Source organism: Mobula birostris, chromosome 20 (assembly GCF_030028105.1).
Source record: "Mobula birostris isolate sMobBir1 chromosome 20, sMobBir1.hap1, whole genome shotgun sequence".
NCBI classification, from domain to species: Eukaryota; Metazoa; Chordata; class Chondrichthyes; order Myliobatiformes; family Myliobatidae; genus Mobula; species Mobula birostris.
This window is the reverse complement of record NC_092389.1, coordinates 35,524,159-35,543,922: the sequence shown is the minus strand read 5'-3', so window position 1 is coordinate 35,543,922 and position 19,764 is coordinate 35,524,159. Positions and strand designations below refer to the sequence as shown.

Genomic DNA, 19,764 nt, shown 5'->3' with positions numbered 1-19,764 from the left:
TCCATGTAACTAACAACAACTTCAAAATTTCCACAAACACTACAAACACATTTTTCCCAGCAGACAGGTTGGTTTTCCCACAGAGAATTTTGGAAAGTGCAGGGGTCTGAGACTATAGACTTTTGTGTCTGAAAGGAGGAGGGTCGTGGCTTCTCTCAGTTATCTCTCAGACCTTTAGTTAGTGTGAAATTGATGTTAGTCAGGTAGGTTTACAGCTCAGGTACTTTTAAGTAAAATACTTTCCAAATTGAGAAAGTTGTACAGCTTGCAGCACTCGGGAACTAAAATGACAACATATGCTTCCAGTTTTGCTAGCATGAGGAGAGAATTTTGGACAAGTGTCAATTGAACCACAAGGCTGAAATCTACGCGAATAGCAGGTTTTTGTAGGTGGTCACCTTAAAGAAAGATAAAGGAGGAATAGGTGACCACCAGATCAAGGGAGAGAGGCAAGCAGATAGAGAAACCTTTGAATGCATCTCACTCCAAAATCATTTTGGAAAATGGTGAAGGTAAATACATCTTTGAGTCCATCCTGAGCCAAGATCATAGAATCACAGACTAAACAGAAAATAGCGGTTAAAGAAGTTTCCCGAAACTCAAGTCTTCAAAACCAGCAAATGTCCTTGTAAATTTTCTCTGTACTCTTTCAATCTTATTAACACCTATCGTGTAAGTAGGTGACCGCAACTGTCAACAATACTCTAAATTAGGCCTCCCCAACGACTTATACAACTTCAACATAACACCCTAACTCCTGTACTCAATACTCTGATTTATGAAGGCCAATGTGCCAAAGGCTCTCTTCATGATCCTATCTAACCTTTAATGCCACTTTCAAAGAATTGTCGATCTGTATTCCCAGATCTCTCTGTTCTACTACTCTCAATGCCCTACTGTTCCTCGTGTGTGTCCCACCTTAGTTTGTTCTTCCAAATTGCAACACCTCACACTTATCTGCATTAAATTCCATCTGCCATTTTTCAGCCCTTTTTTTTTAGCTGGTCCAGTCCTGCAACAAGCTTTCAAGCTTTGAAAGCGGCCAGTGAGTGAGTGGGTCAGTGAAGCAGTGGAGCTTTGAGGCTTTGACCCGAGAGGCTTCGACGAGAAGAGGCGGAGGACAAGCTTGCTCTCAGTTAGTTTTTACAATGTCCCCTGAGACGGTGATGTGCCTCTCATGTGAGATGTGGCAGTCTTGGGGGAACGCCCCTCTCCCACAGAGTCACATCTGCCAGAAGTGCATACGGCTGGGCGATCTGGAAGACCATGTAAGGAATCTGGAGCAGCAGCTGGATGACCTTCGACTCATAAGGGAGAATGAGGCAGTCATAGATGAGAGCTACAGGGAGGTAGTCACACCTAGGCTGCCGGAAGCAGGTCGTTGGGTGACAGTCAGAGGGGGGAAAGTGAAGGTGAGCAGACAGGTAGTGCAGAGCACCCCTGTAGCCATTCTCCTGAATAATAAGTTTACCGTCCTGGATACTGTTGGCGGGGATGACCGACCAGGTGTGAGCCACGGTGGCAGGGCCTCCGGCACTGAGTCTGACTCGGTGGTTCAAAAGCATGGGACGGAGAAGAGGAGAGTTGTCATCATTGGAGACTCTATAGTCAGGGGAGCAGACAGGAGACCTTGTGGACGTGAGAAGGACACCCGCATGGTTCGTTGTCTCCGGGGTGCCAGGGATGTCTCTGACCGGGTGCACGACATCCTGATACAAGAGGGAAAGCAACCAGAAGTCAACCAGATACATGTTGGGACCAACGACATAGGCAGGAAGAGGGATGAGGTCCTGAAGTGTGAGTTTCGGGAACTAGGCAGAAGGCTGAAGAACAGGACCTCAAGGGTGGTGTTCTCAGGATTGCTGCCAGTGCTACGTGACAGTGATGGTAAGAATTGGAGGAGATGGCAGTTGAATGCGTGGCTGAGGAGTTGGTGCAAGGAGCAGGGTTTTAGATTTTTGGATCATTGGGATCTCTTCTGGGGAAGGTGGGACCTGTACAGATTAGATGGATTGCACCTGAACTCGAGGGGGAGCAACATCCTTGCAGGTAGGTTTGCTAGCATGGTTCGGGAGGGTTTAAACTAATTTGCAAGGGGGATGGAACCCAGAGCGATAGAGCAGTGAAAGAAGTGCATGGAGTAAAGCCAGATCTAACATATAGAGAGGCTTTGAGGAAAGAGATGCAGAATAAATGGTGTAAAGACAGTAAGGTAGAAGGGCTGAAATGTGTGTACCTCAATGCAAGAAGCATCAGGAACAAAGGTGATGAACTGAGAGCTTGGATACATACATGGAATTATGATGTAGTGGCCATTACAGAGACTTGGCTGGCACCAGGGCAGGAATGGATTCTCAATATTCCTGGATTTCAGTGCTTTAAAAGGGATAGAGAGGGTGGAAAAAGGGGAGAAGGGGTGGCATTACTGGTCAGGGATACTATTACAGCTACAGAAAGGGTGGGTAATGTAGCAGGATCCTCTTTTGAGTCAATATGGGTGGAAGTCAGGAACAGGAAGGGAGCAGTTACTCTATTAGGGGTATTCTATAGGCGCCCTGGTGGCAGCAGAGATACAGAGGAGCAGACTGGGAGGCAGATTTTGAAAAGGTGCAAAAATAACAGGGTTGTTATCATGGGTGACTTAACTTCCCTAATATTGATTGGACCCTGATTAGTTCCAAGGGTTTAGATGGGGCGGAGTTTGTTAAGTGTATCCAGGACAGATTCTTGTCACAATATGTGGACAGGCTGACTAGGGGGAATGTCATTTTAGATTTAGATTTAGATGAGGGAATTAAAAGTAACATTAGCAAATTTGCTGATGACTCAAAGCTGGGTGGCAGTGTGAAATGTGAGGAGGTTGTTATGAGAATGCAGGGTGACTTGGACAGGCTGGGTGAGTGGGCAGCTGCATGGCAGATGCAGTTTAATGTGGATAAATGTGAGGTTATCCACTTTGGTGGTAAGAACGGGAAAGCAGATTATTATCTAAATGGAGTCAAGTTAGGAAGAGGGGAAGCACAACGAGATCTAGGTGTTCTTGTACATCAGTCACTGAAAGCAAGCATGCAAGTACAGCAGGCAGTGAAGAAAGCTAATGGCATGCTGGCCTTCGTAACAAGGGGAATTGAGTATAAGAGCAAAGAGGTCCTTCTGCAGCTGTACAGGGCCCTGGTGAGACCACACCTGGAGTACTGTGTGCAGTTTTGGTCTCCAAATTTGAGGAAGGACATTCTTGCTATTGAGGGAGTGCAGCGTAGGTTCACAAGGTTAATTCCTGGGCTGGCGGGACTGTCATATGTCGAAAGATTGGAGCGACTGAGCTTGTATACTCTGGAATTTAGAAGGCTGAGAGGGGATCTTATTGAAACATATAAGATTATTAAGGGATTGGACACGCTGCAGGCAGGAAGCATGTTCCCACTGATGGGTGAGTCCAGAACCAGAGGCCACAGTTTAAGAATAACAGGTAGGCCATTTAGAACGGAGTTGAGGAAAAACTTTTTCACCCAGAGAGTGGTGGATATATGGAATGCTCTGCCCCAGAAGGCTGTGGAGGCCAAGCCTCTGGATGCTTTCAAGAAAGAGATGGATAGAGCTCTTAAAGATAGCGGAATCAAAGGTCATGGGGATAAGGCAGGAACTGGATACTGATTGTGGATGATCAGCCATGATCACAGTGAATGGTGGTGCTGGCTAGAAGGGCCAAATGGTCTACTCCTGCACCTATTGTCCATTATCTAGTACTAGGTAATGAACCGGGTCAGGTCATAGATCTCTCAGTGGGTGAGCATCTGTGGGACAGTGACCACCGCTCCCTGGCCCTTGGCATTATCATGGAAAAGGAGAGAATCAGAGAGGAAAGTTTTTAATTGGGGAAGGGCAAATTATGAGGTTATAAGGCTAGAACTTGTGGGTGTGAATTGGGATGATGTTTTTGCAGGGAAATGTACTATGGGAGATGTGGTCGATGTTTAGAGATCTCTTGCGGGATGTAAGGGATAAATTTGTCCCAGTGAGGAAGATAAAGAATGGTAGGGTGAAGGAACCATGGGTGACAAGTGAGGTGGAAAATCTAGTCAGGTGGAAGAAGGCAGCATACATGAGGTTGAGGAAGCAAGGATCAGATGGGTCTATTGAGGAATATAGGGAAGCAAGAAAGGAGCTTAAGGGGCTGAGAAGAGCAAGAAGGGGGCATGAAAAGGCCTTGGCAAGTAGGGTAAAGGAAAACCCCAAGGCATTCTTCAATTATGTGAAGAAAAAAAGGATGACAGGAGTGAAGGTAGGACCGATTAGGGATAAAGGTGGGAAGATGTGCCTGGAGGCTGTGGAAGTGAGCGAGGTCCTCAATGAATACTTCCCTTCAGTATTCACCAATGAGAGGGAACTTGATGATGGTGAGGACAATATGAGTGAGGTTGATGTTCTGGAGCATGCTGATATTAAGGGAGAGGAGGTGTTGGAGGTGTTAAAATACATTAGGACAGATAAGTCCCCAGGGCCTGATGGAATATTCCCCAGGCTGCTCCACGAGGCGAGGAAAGAGATTGCTGAGCCTCTGGCTAGGATCTTCATGTCCTCGTTGTCCACGGGAATGGTCCCGGAGGATTGGAGGGAGGCGAATATTGTCCCCCTGTTCAAAAAAGGTAGTAGGGATAGTCCGGGTAATTATAGACCAGTGAGCCTTACATCTGTGGTGGGAAAGCTGTTGGAAAAGATTCTTAGAGATAGGATCTCTGGGCATTTAGAGAATCATGGTCTGATCAGGGACAGTCAGCATGGCTTTGTGAAGGGCAGATCGTGTCTAACAAGCCTGATAGAGTTCTTTGAAGAGGTGACCAGGCATATAGATGAGGGTAGTGCAGTGGAAGTGATCTATATGGATTTTAGTAAGGCATTTGACAAGGTTCCACACAGTAGTCTTATTCAGTAAGTCAGAAGGCATGGGATCCAGGAAAGTTTGGCCAGGTGGATTTCGAATTGGCTTGCCTGCAGAAGGCAGAGGGTCGTGGTGGAGGGAGTACATTCAGATTGGAGGATTGTGAGTGATATCCCACAAGGGTCTGCTCTGGAACCTCTACTTTTCATGATTTTTATTAACGACCTGGATGTCAGGGTAGAAGGGTGGGTTGGCAAGTTTGCAGACGACACAAAGGTTGGTGGTGTTGTAGATAGTGTAGAGGATTGTCGAAGATTGCAGAGAGACATTGATAGGATGCAGAAGTGGCAGATGGAGTTCAACCCGGAGAAGTGTGAGGTGGTACACTTTGGAAGGACAAACTCCAAGGCAGAGTACAAAGTAAATGGCAGGATACTTGGTAGTGTGGAGGAGCAGATGGATCTGGGGGTACATGTCCACAGATCCCTGAAAGTTGCCTCACAGGTGGATAGGGTAGTTAAGAAAGCTTATGGGGTGTTAGCTTTCATAAGTCGAGGGATAGAGTTTAAGAGTCGCGATGTAATGATGCAGCTCTATAAAACTCTGGTTAGGCCACACTTGGAGTATTGTGTCCAGTTCTGGTCGCCTCACTATAGGAAGGATGTGGAAGCATTGGAAAGGGTACAGAGGAGATTTACCAGGATGCTGCCTGGTTTAGAGAGTATGGATTATGATCAGAGATTAAGGGAGCTAGGGCTTTACTCTTTGGAGAGAAGGAGGATGAGAGAAGACATGATAGAGGTGTACAAGATAATAAGAGACAATAAGTGCTGGATAGCCAGCACCTCTTCCCCAGGGCACCACTGTTCAATACAAGAGGACATGGCTTTAAGGTAAGGGGTGGGAAGTTCAAGGGGGATATTAGAGGAAGGTTTTTTTTACTCAGAGAGTGGTTGGTGCGTGGAATGCACTGCCTGAGTCAGTGGTGGAGGCAGATACACTAGTGAAGTTTAAGAGACTACTAGACAGGTATATGGAGGAATTTAAGGTGGGGGCTTATATGGGAGGCAGAGTTTGAGGGTCAGCACAACATTGTGGGCCGAAGGGCCTGTACTGTGCTGTACTATTCTATGTTCATTGTCACTACTCCCCCAATCTCTGTGTCAACCGCAAGTTTGCTGATGTAGGTCGTCAATATTCAGTTGCAAGAAAAAGTTAGTGAACCCTTTGCAATTACCTGGTTTTCTGCAATAATTACCCATAAAATGTGGTCTGATCCTCATCTTAGTCACAATAATCAATAAACACAATCTGCCTGGATCGGCTAGTGATGACTGGCTTCATGACTGTGAACTCACTTTCATGAACTAATAACACACAAACAATTGTATTTTTTCATGTCTTTATTGAACACATTATTTAATCATTCACAGTCCAGACTGGAAAAAGTATGTAAATCCTTGTATTTAATAACCGGTAAAACCTCCTTTAGCAGCAGTAACCTCCAAACATTTCCTGTAGCTGCTGATCAGACTTGCACAATGGCGAGGAGGAATTTTAGACCATTCCTCCAAATAAAACTGTTTCAATTCATCAATATTTCTGGGACACCTTGTCTCAACAGCCATCTTCAGGTCATTCCACAGCATCTAAAATGAGGTAAGGTTTGGACTTTGACATGGCCATTCCAAAACACAAATTTTCTTCTTTTTAAACCATTCTGCTGTTGATTTATTCTTGTGTTTCAGATCATTGTCTTGTTGCATCATCCAACTTCTATTAATCTCCAGGAAACGTACCGTTACCTTGACATTCTCCTGTAAAATGTCCTGATACAATTTTGAATTCATTGTTCCTTCAACAATTACAAGCTGTGCAGGCACTGAGGCAGCAAAACAGCCCCAAACCATGATATTCTTTCCACCATGCTTCACAGTTGGGATGAGGTTTTGGTGTTGGTGTGCAGTGCCCTTTTTCCTCCAAACATAGTAATATGCATTTCTGCCAAAGGGTTCAACTTTTGTTCCATCTGTCCACAGAACATTCTTCCAGAAGTGTTGTGGAAACATCCAGTTGGTCTTTTGCAAACTTATAGTGTGCAGCAATGTTATTTTTTTGGAGAGCAGTGGCTTCCACCATGGTGCTCTTCCATGAACACCATTCTTGTTCAGTGTTTTTCTTATAGTGGACACATGAACAGAGACCTTAGCAAGTTCTAGAGATTTCTGCAGGTCTTTTGCTGTTACCCTTGAGTTCTTTTTCACCTCCTTCAGCATTGCACGTTTTATTCTTGGAAAGATCTTTGCAGGGTGCCCACTCCTAGGGAGAATAGCAACCGTTTCCTCCATTTGTAGACAATTTCTCTTACTGTGGACTGATGAACACTCAGGTCCTTAGAGATGCTTTTGTAGCCTTTTCCAACTGCATGCATCTCTACAATTCTTCTAAAGTCCTCTGAAAGTTGTTTTGATCAAGGTATGGTGCACATAAACAGATCTCTCTTGAGAAGAGCACACACACACACGTATATGTATACACACATATTATATATATATATATATATATATATATATATATATATATATATATACACACACACACACTTATTTTTTATATACATTTATATTTGGAGCAGGTGGTGCTGCCTATTGTTACTGATAGTGGTCTGGTGGCAAGAAAGACAAGAATCTAGTCACAGATGGAAGTGTTTACTCCCAGGGTCCAGAGTTTGGTGACAAGTTTACTTGGAATTATAGTATTGAAGGCAGAACTGTAGCCAATAAACAATAATCTCACATAGGTGTCTTTACTGTGCAAATGCTCCAGAGATGAGCATAGAGCGCCTGCTGCAAATCTGTTCTGAGGGTAAGCAAATTGCAGTGGGTCAAAGTTGTTTGGAAGGCTTGAGTTAATGTGTGACATGACCAGCCTCTCAAAGCATTTCATGATGGTAGATGTCAAAAAAACGGGACAGTAGCCACGAAGGCACATTACCTTCTTTTTCTTAGGTACTGGAATGGGAAATGGCCTTGAGGGTAAAAGTGTCTTCATATACCTAAATTCTTGCTAGTATTCCCAAAACACACTTCAGAAGATGTATTCCACCCAGCAATTAATGATAAAGTGACATGCAGTGCTGCAGATTACTGGAAAGTTTGTGAGGTAGTTTAATTTCGATTGAAGTTATTAAGTGAACAACTTTTTTTATTTCCCCATGAAACCAATAATCTACATATTGTACCATGAGAAAGCCATTGCAACATTTTTATTTTAGCCTTGCTACAATGTAGAGTAAGAATAATAACTTTCAATATAAAACAAATTACCTTTCTCATTATTGACAATATTCTCTTTGTACAAGTTCGCCTCACTGATTGCCTCCTCCCAATCATCATTATATTCATCCTCTTCATCGTAGTCATAATCCTGTTCATCATTGTCCTTCTCCTCCACAACAGGATTTCCTTCTACTTCAGCTGACTCCTCTCTGCTGAAAGAGATCAGAATCACTGGAAAAGCATTACAGACATTGGAAAATTACTTCTCTTCACAACCACACACATTTCTCATTTTCCATATTTTACTGTTGGAAACACAGACACCACCTTAATCTAATTCTAAGATCAGCAGTGATGTTCAGACATTGCACAGGAACTTAATTTGGCAATTACCAATTTATCAGAATTAGGGGTAATTGTCCTTCAAGCTTGATGAATGGACTCTAAGGTACTGAAATTGAGCTGTTGCACATCATTAATTTGCGATTACCTTCCAAACCACATTTTGCCCGACCGTGCATTTCCTCAGCAAAAGCTGCCATCATATCATTCATTTAATAGCTTTTTACAATGAACTACATTTCCTGAGTTATTTACAGCCTGTTAGACAATTCATCGTTTGCTATATGCCTAAACATGAGCCCGTCACCGCCAGTGTCTCCGGCTGATACGCAACATTTATTAAAAAAAGACCAGGAGAACAGGTATTGTTTATGGATTTCAACTAAAGGCAATGATAGCTGCCATTAGGACAGTCATAAAGTGTGGTGCACATGGTAAGGGACAGTTGTGTTAACCATAGCAAGATCTTGTATGACCACATCAGAAATCAGATAACATTAACCATTTGCCCACTGAAAACTTCCTCAGGGCAGAATCCTTGGACTCCTAGTGTATGGCAAAGATAATTTTATATCAGAATGCATGACAGAAAAAGGCAATTAATTACCTAATATACTAATATTGATCTCAACTTGAGAGTCTCTGTCAGTTTGTGGGTGTGGTCCTGGCAAGAATACATTTTTAAAAACAATTCAAGTGGCTGGTCCCAAAAGCATTCAACGGCACCAAGAAACTGAAATTATGCTTTGTGGGTCCTGACCTTTGTTTAAAATATTATTAGGATATAGAATTGTTCAAGTGAACCATTGACTGATGTTCCACTAAGTATCTTTGTCAGGTAAGGTAAAGGAGAATCCCAAAAGATTCTATAGCTATATTAAGAGCAAAAGGGTAACAAGAGAGAGAACAGATCTCTCAAAGATCATTGCAGTCATATGTCTCAGGCTATAGAAGATAAGCTAAGTTGTAAATGAATACTTCTCATCTGTATTTACCATGGAAAACTTTGTGGATGCTTCAGAATTCCAGAAAGAGAACCTTATTGTCCAGAAACATGTTGAAACTTTACAAGAGGTGGTGCTGGTGGCATTGAGGTGCAGAAGGAGGATAAATTGCTGATCGTGTATCCTCTAATGTTGTGTGAAACAAGAAAAAAAACACTAGCAGAGATTCTTGTAATTTCATTAACAATAGGTGAAGTACCTGAAAACTGGAGGGTGGCTAAGAAGGGCTGCAAGGCATTACAGGCAAGTGAGCAAAATATCAGTGGTGGGAAATTTAACGGAAGGAATTCTGAGACAGGATCTTTCTGCATTTGGATAGGCAAGAACTGATTCCCCGTGCCACTGGCTGCAACACAAGCCCAAAGCATGACCAATCCACCCCCGTGTTTAACAGTTGGAGAGGGGTTCTTTTCATGAAGTTCTGCACCCTTTTTTCTCCAAACATACCTTTGCTCATTGTGGCCAAAAAGTTCTATTTTAACTTCATCAGTCCACAGGACTTGTTTCCAAAATGCATCAGGCTTGTTTAGATGTTCCTTTGCAAACTTCTGACGCTGAATTTCATGGTGAGGACCAGGAAAGGTTTTCTTCTGATGACTCTTCCATGAAGGTCATATTTGTGGTAGAACAGTAGAACAGTGCACCACCACTCCAGAGTCTACTAAATCTTACTGAAGGTCTTTTGCAGTCAAATGGGGGTTTTGATTTGCCTTTCCAGCAATCCTACGAGCAGTTCTCTTTGCAAGTTTTCTTGGTCTTCCAGACCTCAACTTGACTTCCACCGTTCCTGTTAACAGCTATTTCTTAATTACATTACGAACTGAGGAAACGGCTACCTGAAAACACTTTGATATCTTCTTATACCCTTCTCCTGCTTTGTGGGCATCATTTATTTTAATTTTCAGAGTGCTAGGCAGCTGCTTAGAAGAGCCCATGGTTGCTGATTGTTGGGACAAGGTTTGCGGAGTCAGGGTATTTATAAAAGCTTTGAAATTTGCATTACCTGGCCTTTCCTAACGATGATTGTGTACAAGCCATCGGCCTAACAAGCTAATTAAGGTCTGAGACCTTGGTAAAAGTTATCTGAGAGCTCAAATCTCTTGGGTGCCCAAACTCTTGCATGGTGCTCCTTTCCTTTTTTTTTCCATTCTAAAATTGTACAAAACAAAAATAATACACTAATCTTGCTTAAAATGTTGAAAAGAATGTTTCATCTTTAACTTTATGACTTTTGGAGATCAGTTCATCTTCTACTCACTTAACTATTCACAGTAACAGAAATTTTGACCGGGGTGCCCAAACTTTTGCATGCCACTATAGGTACAGAAGGTGATAAACAAGCATGGTGCAATTGCAATCACTGGACAGGAGTTGGGACATCATGTTGTAGCTGTACAAGTTATTGGTGGGACTGCATTGGAATACTGTGTGTATTTCTAATTGCCATACCGTAAGGAAGGATGTCATTAAGCCAGAAAAGATACAGAAAACTTTGTTGAGACTGGAGGGCTTGAGTTATAAGGAGAGGCTGGAACTGTTTTTCCTGAAGGCAAGATGGCTGAGGATTGATTTTATAAGTTTATAATCTCACGAGAGGCAAAAGATCAAGGGTCACACTCTTCTTCCCAGGGTAGGGGAGTCTAAAACATGAAACTTTAAAGGCGAATTGAGAAACATTTAAAGAGGACCCAAGTGGCAATACTTTTCACACAGAGAGTGATGGGTATATGAAAAGCCATTAAAGGAAGTTGTAGAGTCGAGTACCATTACATTTAAAAGACATCTGTACTCCTATCATGGATAAGAAAGATTTAGAGGAATATAGACCAAATGCAAGCACGTGGGCATGGAAAAGTTGGGCCAAAGGGCCTTTTCAGGTGCTGTGGAACTCTGTAATTAAGGCTTAGAAGACAGTAAGTGACAATTACAGGCAGATTCAGATCAGATTTACTTACACATGTCATTTGTGTTAACACCCAACACACCCAAGAATGTGCAGGAGGCAGCCTGCAAGTGTCACCACACATTCCAGTGGCAACATAGCATGCCCATAATGTATGCTTGAGGCATTAACTTAACTAAAGTTCTCACTAAGTCACCAGGAATTTACATGGAATACCTAATGGACAAAATATTACGTGACACAATTAAGGATTCTGTAAAAGTATAATGCTCACCAAATTGTGAGCATGATACCAGTTGACAGATATTAGCATTCCTGTTGACACAGTAGGTTTTGATTTTCATAAAGCCTGCCAGGTGGATCATAGGATAAGCAGTGCATTACCGGGTCCACTGAGATTAGCTGGCACTTTTTTTGTGATGGGAAAAGAAATGAATTACATTCTTAATGATGGTAAGACCCAGTATGGAAGTGCTGAAGACAAGGTTGAAATATTTTCTCATGAGATCCCTTCACTGTAGAAGCAGTTTCCAACCAATTTGATTCACTTCATTTAATCGGAAATAGCAGAGTACTGGATACACTCAAGGCAACAGGACCAGACAAGACTGCAGCTGTGCGACTAAAGATTTCTGCTCACCCTCCTGCCAAGCACTTCTGGTAGAATTCCAACACTGGTAACTAACCGAGAATGTAAAGAATTCTCACGTACATCCTGTCCACAAAAAGCGAGATTCACTGAATCCCGTCCAGTTACTTCAACAATCAGCAATCTAATGGAAAGTCTTGATGACAATAACTAATACAAGTTTGGATTTCACCAGACCTTACGGGTTTAAAATGAACCACAGAACTAAAATTTTAAGTTGAGGCATGTGTGATTGCCCATTACATCAAGGCAGTATGTGACTGAATGTGACACCTAATATCCAAAATTTACTGTGACATCTATAGCCCTAATACCCAAGACAATGAGCATCACTCAAAGAAGACAACTTTGATGCTGGGCCTCAATTATCCCAGCCGCAGGCCATCATTTCAGTACAAATAGCCATTTTCAAAAAAAATACTGAATTTATTGACAAATTAGTAAATAGTAACCAAAAAAATTTAAATGGTCCTTGACTTCCTAACTGGAAGACCATAATCTCTGTGCATTGGTAATAACATCTCAGCCTCTCTGAAATTTAACACAGGCGCATCTCAGGGGTGTGTGCTTATCCTACTGTTCTGCTCTGTACACCCATGACTGTGTGGCTAGGCATTGCTCAAATGCCATCCATAAATTTGCTGATGATACAACCATTGTTGGCAGAACCAAAGATGGTGATGAGAGGGCATACTGGAGTGAGATAAACCAGCTAGTTGAGTGGTGTCGCAGCAAAACACTTGCACTCAACGTCAAAGAGCTGATTGTAGACTTCAGAAAGGACACATAAACCAATCCTCACAGAGAGATCAGAGGTGGAGAGAATGAGCAATTTCAAGTTCCTGGGTGTCAATATCTCTGAGGACCTAACCTGGATCCAACATATCAATGCAGGTATAAAGAAGGCAAGGCAGTGGTTATATTTTCAATAGGAGTTTGAGGAGATTTGGTATGTCACCCAAAACACTCAAATTTTTACAGATGTACTATAGAGTGCTTTCTGACAGGCTGAATGCTTTCTGGTATGGGGGGTGGGGAGGGGGTGGTGGCTGCTGCACAGGATCAAAGTAAGCTGCAGAGTTGTAAAATTGGGTTCTAGCCTCTATAGTATCCAGCATCTTCAAGGAGCGGTGCCTCAAAAAGGCTGTGTCCATCATTAAAGACTCCCACACCCAGGACATGCCCTCTTCATCAGGAAGGAGGTACAGAAGTCTGAAGGCACACACTCTCCGTTTCAGGAACAGCTTCTTCCCCTCTGTCATCTGCTTTCTGAATAGATGTTGAACCCAGGAATGCTACCTCACTACTTTTTTTTGTTTTGCACTACTTATTTAACTATTTGATATACATATATACAGTCTATTTACTGTAACTCAGTTTTCCCCCCACTATATTTATCATGTATTGCATTGCACTGCTGCCAAGTTAATAAATTTCATGACACATGCAGGTGATATTAAACCTGATTTTGATTACATTCTAAATAGAACATAGAACAGTACAACATAGCTAGAGGACCTTTGCCCCATGATGTTATCCCACTTACCCCTCTGTACATAACACTGTTAAGCCATATGGTCAAATCAAACTCCATCTGCCCTTTCTCCACCCATCTCTGCAAATGATCAATATCCCGCTGTATTCTTTGGCTCTCTTGTACTTTATCCACAGCACTACCAACCTTTGTATCGTTTGTGAACTTATGAACCCAGTCATCCACATTTTCATCCAGGTTGTTCATGCAGATGACAAACAGCAGAGGTCTCTGTACAGATCCCTACAGAACACCACTCGTCACAGACTCTAACTACACCAAGTCCCATCAATCACTAACATCTGTCTTCTCTGGGCAGACCAATTCCAAATCCAAACAGCTAAGACACTTTGGATCCCATGCATCTTAATTTTCTGGATGAGCTTCCCATGAGGTACTAAAATCCAAGTAGACAATATCCACAGCTGCACCTACATCAATCACTTTCATCACCACCTCAAAAAATTCAATCAGATTGGTAAGACACGACTTGTCCCATACAAAGCCATGCTAACCATTCCCAATTAAGCCATGGTTTTTCAAATGCTCAGAAATAATCGTCAATAAGCTTTCCAACCAATGACATGGGACTCTCCAGACTATAGTTTCTCGAATCGTGCCTACTTGCTTTCTTGAATAATGGAACAATATTCGCTACTTACCAGTCCTCCAGGTCGTCATCTGTGGCTAGAGAGGACACAAAAATCTTGGTCAAAGTCCCAGCAATCTCATCACTTGCCTCTCTCATTTACTTGGGGTATATCCCATCAGACCCTGGGGTCTTATCCACCTTAATGTTCTCCAAAAGACACAACACCACCTCTTTCTTATCTCAAAATACTTTAGCATATTATCATGCTCCACAGTGATCTCACTACCCTTTGTGTCCTCCTATGGGCAAATACTGAAGGAAATTACTCATTTAGGACTTCGCTCATGGTCTCTGCCTCGAAGTGCATATTCCATCCTTTATCCTTGAATGGACCCACAATCTCCCTAGTTATCCTTATGCTTGATGTATAGAATGCCTTGTGATTCTCTTTAAACCTACTTGCCAAGGACTTTTCATAGCCCCTCCTGGCTCTCCCTCAAGGGCTCCATTTAATTTTAGCTTCCTTTTCTACTTGATGAAATTCACCACCTCTTTCAACATCCAATGTCCTTCCTTCTTACTGGTACACACTTGACTGTACTCTATGAAACATCTCTCCATGTCAGATGTGGATTTGTCCAAAAACAGCTTTTCCCAATTCACCATCCCTTGTTCCTGCCTAATAATCTTGTAATTTACCCCTACTCTAATTTCATACTCTTCCACAAAGTCTATACGTAACCTTTTCTATAGCCATCTGAAAACTAAAGAATTTGTGGTCACGGTTCCTTCAGAGTTTTCCCACTGAAAGGTCAGTCACCTGGCCAGACTCATTTCTCAACACCAGGTCTGGTACGGCTCCTCTTCTGGTTGGTCTGTCCACATAGTGATTTAAGAAACCCCACCTAGGCACAAATAACAAATTCTGTCCTATCTCAACCTCTTACATTCAGGCAGTCCCAGTCTATATTGGGGAAGTTGAAGTAATCCATGACTGCAACCCTGCTGGCTTTTTGAGCCTTTCCCTAATTTATCTCAATTTTCAGCTGGCCATTGCTATCAAAGTATTTGTACCTTTCTTTTTTTTTTACATGTGGACTCGGTGGATAAGCCCTCATTAAGCCCCTCTGAGCACAGCTGTAATATTATTCCTGATTAATAGTTCAACTGCCCACTTTCTTTTCAAAAACATTGAAACCCTGGAACATCAAGCATTCGTCCTGCTTCTTTCTCAACCAATTCTCTGTAAAGGCCACAACATCATAATTCCATGTACTGAGCCATGCTTGAAGTTAATCACACCTACCATTCAAATAAATACATTTCAACTTGTCTATTCCATCATGTCTGTTACTTTGTTCCTGCCTAACCTTCTTACAGACTTGCTGGTCATGGTGTCTACCTTCCTCTCAATCCTTCCACTTTCTGACCTGGTGCTCTGGTACCCAACCCTTGTCAAACTAGTTTAAACCCACCCGAGTAGCACTCGTGAACTGGAACTAATGACAGGAATCAATTAATTCACTCATGAGAACTGCAAAACTGGTGTTGGTAAAATTCAACTGATTTTTTTTTCAATAAAAGAATACCTTGATTCACCAATCTCTTCTTCTTTCTCATCCACATTTTCAAAATCAGAGTCTTCAGGATCCACATCATCAATTTTATTTTGGGGACAGCAAACATACTTGGTGCCACGGAACCTGTCGGTGCCACATGGAAGCAACATTCCATAGGTATGCAGAATCATCGACTCAGCAGCACATGCCTGAAACACAAGGGTGACTACAATTGAGATCCAAGAACATTTGGAAAGTCCAATTACAATTTCTTGAACTAAACAATGATGCATTAAGATATAATTGGTTAGTCATAATTTATATAGGTAAGGCATCAAAATATGAACTAAAAAGACAACCAATTATTAATAGCACTCAACTACCTAAAATATTGCTGATGCATAACACACGGGTAATACCTCTAAGGAATTCTGGCTCCAGAATAAAGAAACACAATCCTAAGCCAATCCAATTCGATAACTGACCACTATGCATCCCTCCACAGTTCAAAACACAAGAGAAGCAGGCCTAGCCCACTGTCAACTATCAATCATACATCTTGCACAAATCTTATGTTGACCCTAATTTATCCATTCGCCCAACATTCTCTTCAACTCCCCCCAGATTCTATCACTCACCTACACACTAACAGTAACTTGGTTAATTGAACTGTCAAATTGCATGTGTTTAGACATAGAGGGAAACTGGAACACTTGGAGGAAACCCATGTAGTCACAAAGAGTGTGCAAACTCCACATAGATATTATCAGTTCTACTGACCATTCTACTGGCTGCATCATTGTGCTACTCTAAAACTCTGTTCAGCTTTTCCAATCACCTTTGATAGATGCTAGAACCAGGATTTGACTCCAAAGCCAAAGAGCAGCAGGTGAAAATGATCAGCCTCAAGGTAGCTGCAAGTTGGTAAGGTGTTAAATAAGGCACATGACATGCCTGCCTTTATTAGTTACAGCAATGAGTTCAAGAGTCAAGAAGCTATGTTGCAGCTTTATAAAACTCTAGTGAGACCACATTTGGAGTAATGAATTCAATTCTGTTTGCCCCATTATAGGAAGGATGTGGAAGCTTCAGAGAGGGCGCAGAAAAACTTTACCAGGATGCTACCTGGATTAAAGGGCATATGCTAAATGAGAGGTTGGACAAAGTTGGGTTGTTTTCTCTGGACCAGCAGAAGCTGAGGGGAGTGAATTGAGGTTTATAATATGAAAGGCATAGATAGATAAACTGGTATCTTTCTCTGCACACCCCCTCCCCCCCCACCAGAGTGGGAATGTCTAATCTGAGAGGAAATTCATTTAAGGTGCTGCTGGGGGATGGAGTTCAAAGGAAATATGCAGGACAAGTTTTTCTTTCACCTTAAGAGTGATGGGTGCGTGGAATGCACTGCCAGGAGTAGTGGTGTGGACAAATATGACAGAGGCATTCAAGAAGCTCAAGGCAGAGAATAGAAGGATATGGACAGTGTGTAAGCAGAAGGGATTGGTTTAATTAGGCGTTTAAGTAGCTTGACAGAACATTGTAGGCTGAAGGGCCTATTCCTCTACAATCATGTTCTATGTTCTATAGCAGAGTTGCCACGTAGAGGTGTAATTGCTGAGACTTTGTCAAGAAAGACCGTGATAATGCAGAACAACAGCAAGGCAAGGTTTGAACTTTTACTTTCCTCTGCATTCTTTGGCTTGAGAGATGGCAGTCAGCAGTCAACTAATTCTCCTCCAGGATGGGGTGATGAAGGAATTTCCAGCATCCCTTGGGGAATTATGTCTATGGGAAGTATGCCCAGCTGCAGCTTCTAACTGACTGCATGTAGCATCTGGAGCTGCAGTTGGACTCATTCTGTACTGCTGAGATCATCATGGACAGGAGCCTGAATGAGGTGATCATGTCAAAGATAGAGGCAATGGGTATTTGGGAGACCACCAGGAAAAGCAAAGAAGTATACAGAGACTGCAGGATTCCCCAAGACCATTCACCGCAGCAAAACGTTTGTTGTTTGTAATATTGTTGCTGGGGGCTGGGAGGGTGGGGAGAATGCCTTTTCAGAGGAAAGCTGCATCAGCTGCCGCCAAGTCTGCGACACAATGACAGGCTCTGATGCACAGCAGGAGAGGGAGAAAACAGCTATAGAGATGGGAAACTGGACATTAAGGAGACAGACAGAAGATTCTATGGCTGTGAATGAGATTCCAGCATAACTGGTGTCAGGGCCACGTATGTTTTGAGTGATTATGGAATCATAGAAGAGTACAGCACAAAAACAGGCCCTTCAGCTCATCTAATCCATGCAGAAACCAAAAAACAGGCTACTCCACACATAAAATGCTGGAGGAACTCAATAGGCCAGGCAGTACCAAAGGAAAAAAGTACAGTCGACGTTTCGGGCCAAAACCCTTCGGCAGGACTGGAGAAAAAAAAACTGAGGAATAGATTTAAAGAGGGTAGGGGAGAGAGAAACACCAGGTGATAGGTGAAACCTGGAGGGGGATGGATGAAGTAAAGAGCTGGGAAGTTGATTGGTGAAAGAGATAGAAGGCCATGGAAGAAAGAAAAGGGGGAGGAGCACCAGAGGGAGGTGATGGGTAGGCAAGGAGATATGGTGAGAGAGGGAAAAGGGGATGGGAAATAGTGAAGGAGGGGACTTTCACCCAATGGTGAATCTGGATCATAGCCCTCCATATCCCTACCATCCATATACCTACCCAAACTTCACTTAAAAACTAAACTCGAGCTCACTTGCACCACTTGTGCTGGCAGCTCGTTCCACACTCGCACAACCCTCTCAGTGAAGAAGTTTCTCATGTTTCCCTTGAACTTTTCACCTTTCACCCTTAACCCATGATCTCTGGTTGCAGTCCCACCCAACTTCAGTGGAAAAGCTTGCTTGCAAGCTTGTTTACCCCTATCAAATTCCCTCTCAATCTTCTGGTTGCAGGACATCAAGTGGGAGGTTGAGCAGCCAAGAATCATTGTGAATATTAGTACTAACACACAGATAGGAAAGAGGTTGAGATGCCATAGAGTAAATATAGGGAATTAAGTGGAAGGCTAAAAAACAGGAGCTCCAGAACTGTAATTTCCAGATGACTCCTTGTGCCATATGTAATGAGGGTAGAGATAGCAGGGTTGGGAAAATGAATGGATGGCTAAAGTGTTAGTGCAGGCCAGAGGGATCAGTTTATTGGAACATTGGGATCGCTTCCAGGGCAGAAGTGGCCTGTACAAGATGGGATGGGTTGCACCTGAACTGGAGGGGACCAATATCCTGGCAGAGAGATTAACTTCAGCTAGACTGGTGGGGAGGTTTGCTAGAACTAGAGTTACAGGTATATTTGTTACTTGGTATGGTTTAAACTAATCTGGCTCAACCTCTCTCCGTAACTCAGTCTCTTAAGTCCTGGAAACATCCTCACAAATGTGTTGCCAGGGAAAGCAGTAGAGGCAGATACAACAGCAAAGTTCAAGAGGCATTTAGATATATGAAGCTACAGGGAATGGAGGACATGGACCATGCTTCAGGCTCGATGACCCAAATGGCCTAATTATGCTCCCATGTCTTATGGTCTATTATGCAGGCTGATGGGATTAGTTCAAACTGGCATCATGATTTGCACAGATATTGTAGGATGAAGGGCCTGTTCCTGTGCTATAACAAGCAATTCAGATGAACCCAGGGCATAGATTGGAATGTGGGATTGTGACACAGTTGAAAAATAATCAGGGCTGCAGGTCAATATTTCAGAGTACAAGTGCTTCTGGCGTGATAGATGGGGAAGTAAGAGAGAAGGAATTGAACTACTGAACAGACAGAACATCACAGCAATATCTAATACTTAACTTGACAGAGGTGTATGAGATAATAAGAGGCAAACATTGAGTGGATATCCAGAGACTTTTTGCCAGGACAAAGCATAATTTTAAGGTGACTGGAGAAAAGTATGGGGGAGGGATGTTGGAAGTATGTTTTTTAGTATCTGCCTCTACGACCACCCCTGGCAGAAGTGTC

General features: G+C 42.7%; 1 protein-coding gene across 5 annotated transcripts in view; it reads right to left on the bottom strand.

Moving 5' to 3' along the window:
• The window catches only part of LOC140185139 (amyloid beta precursor like protein 2-like), a 156,677-nt gene that overhangs the window by 69,988 nt on the left and 66,925 nt on the right, over positions 1–19,764 (bottom strand). For 4 of the 5 annotated variants that reach the window (XM_072238506.1, XM_072238501.1, XM_072238505.1 and 1 more), the window contains exons 5-6: positions 15,771–15,949; positions 8,206–8,369 (exon numbers count right to left, since the gene is read on the bottom strand). In XM_072238506.1, the coding sequence (XP_072094607.1) occupies positions 8,206–8,369; positions 15,771–15,949 (343 nt within the window). The remainder of the gene's footprint in view (positions 1–8,205; positions 8,370–15,770; positions 15,950–19,764) is intronic. The other variant, XM_072238502.1, reaches the window with a different exon arrangement.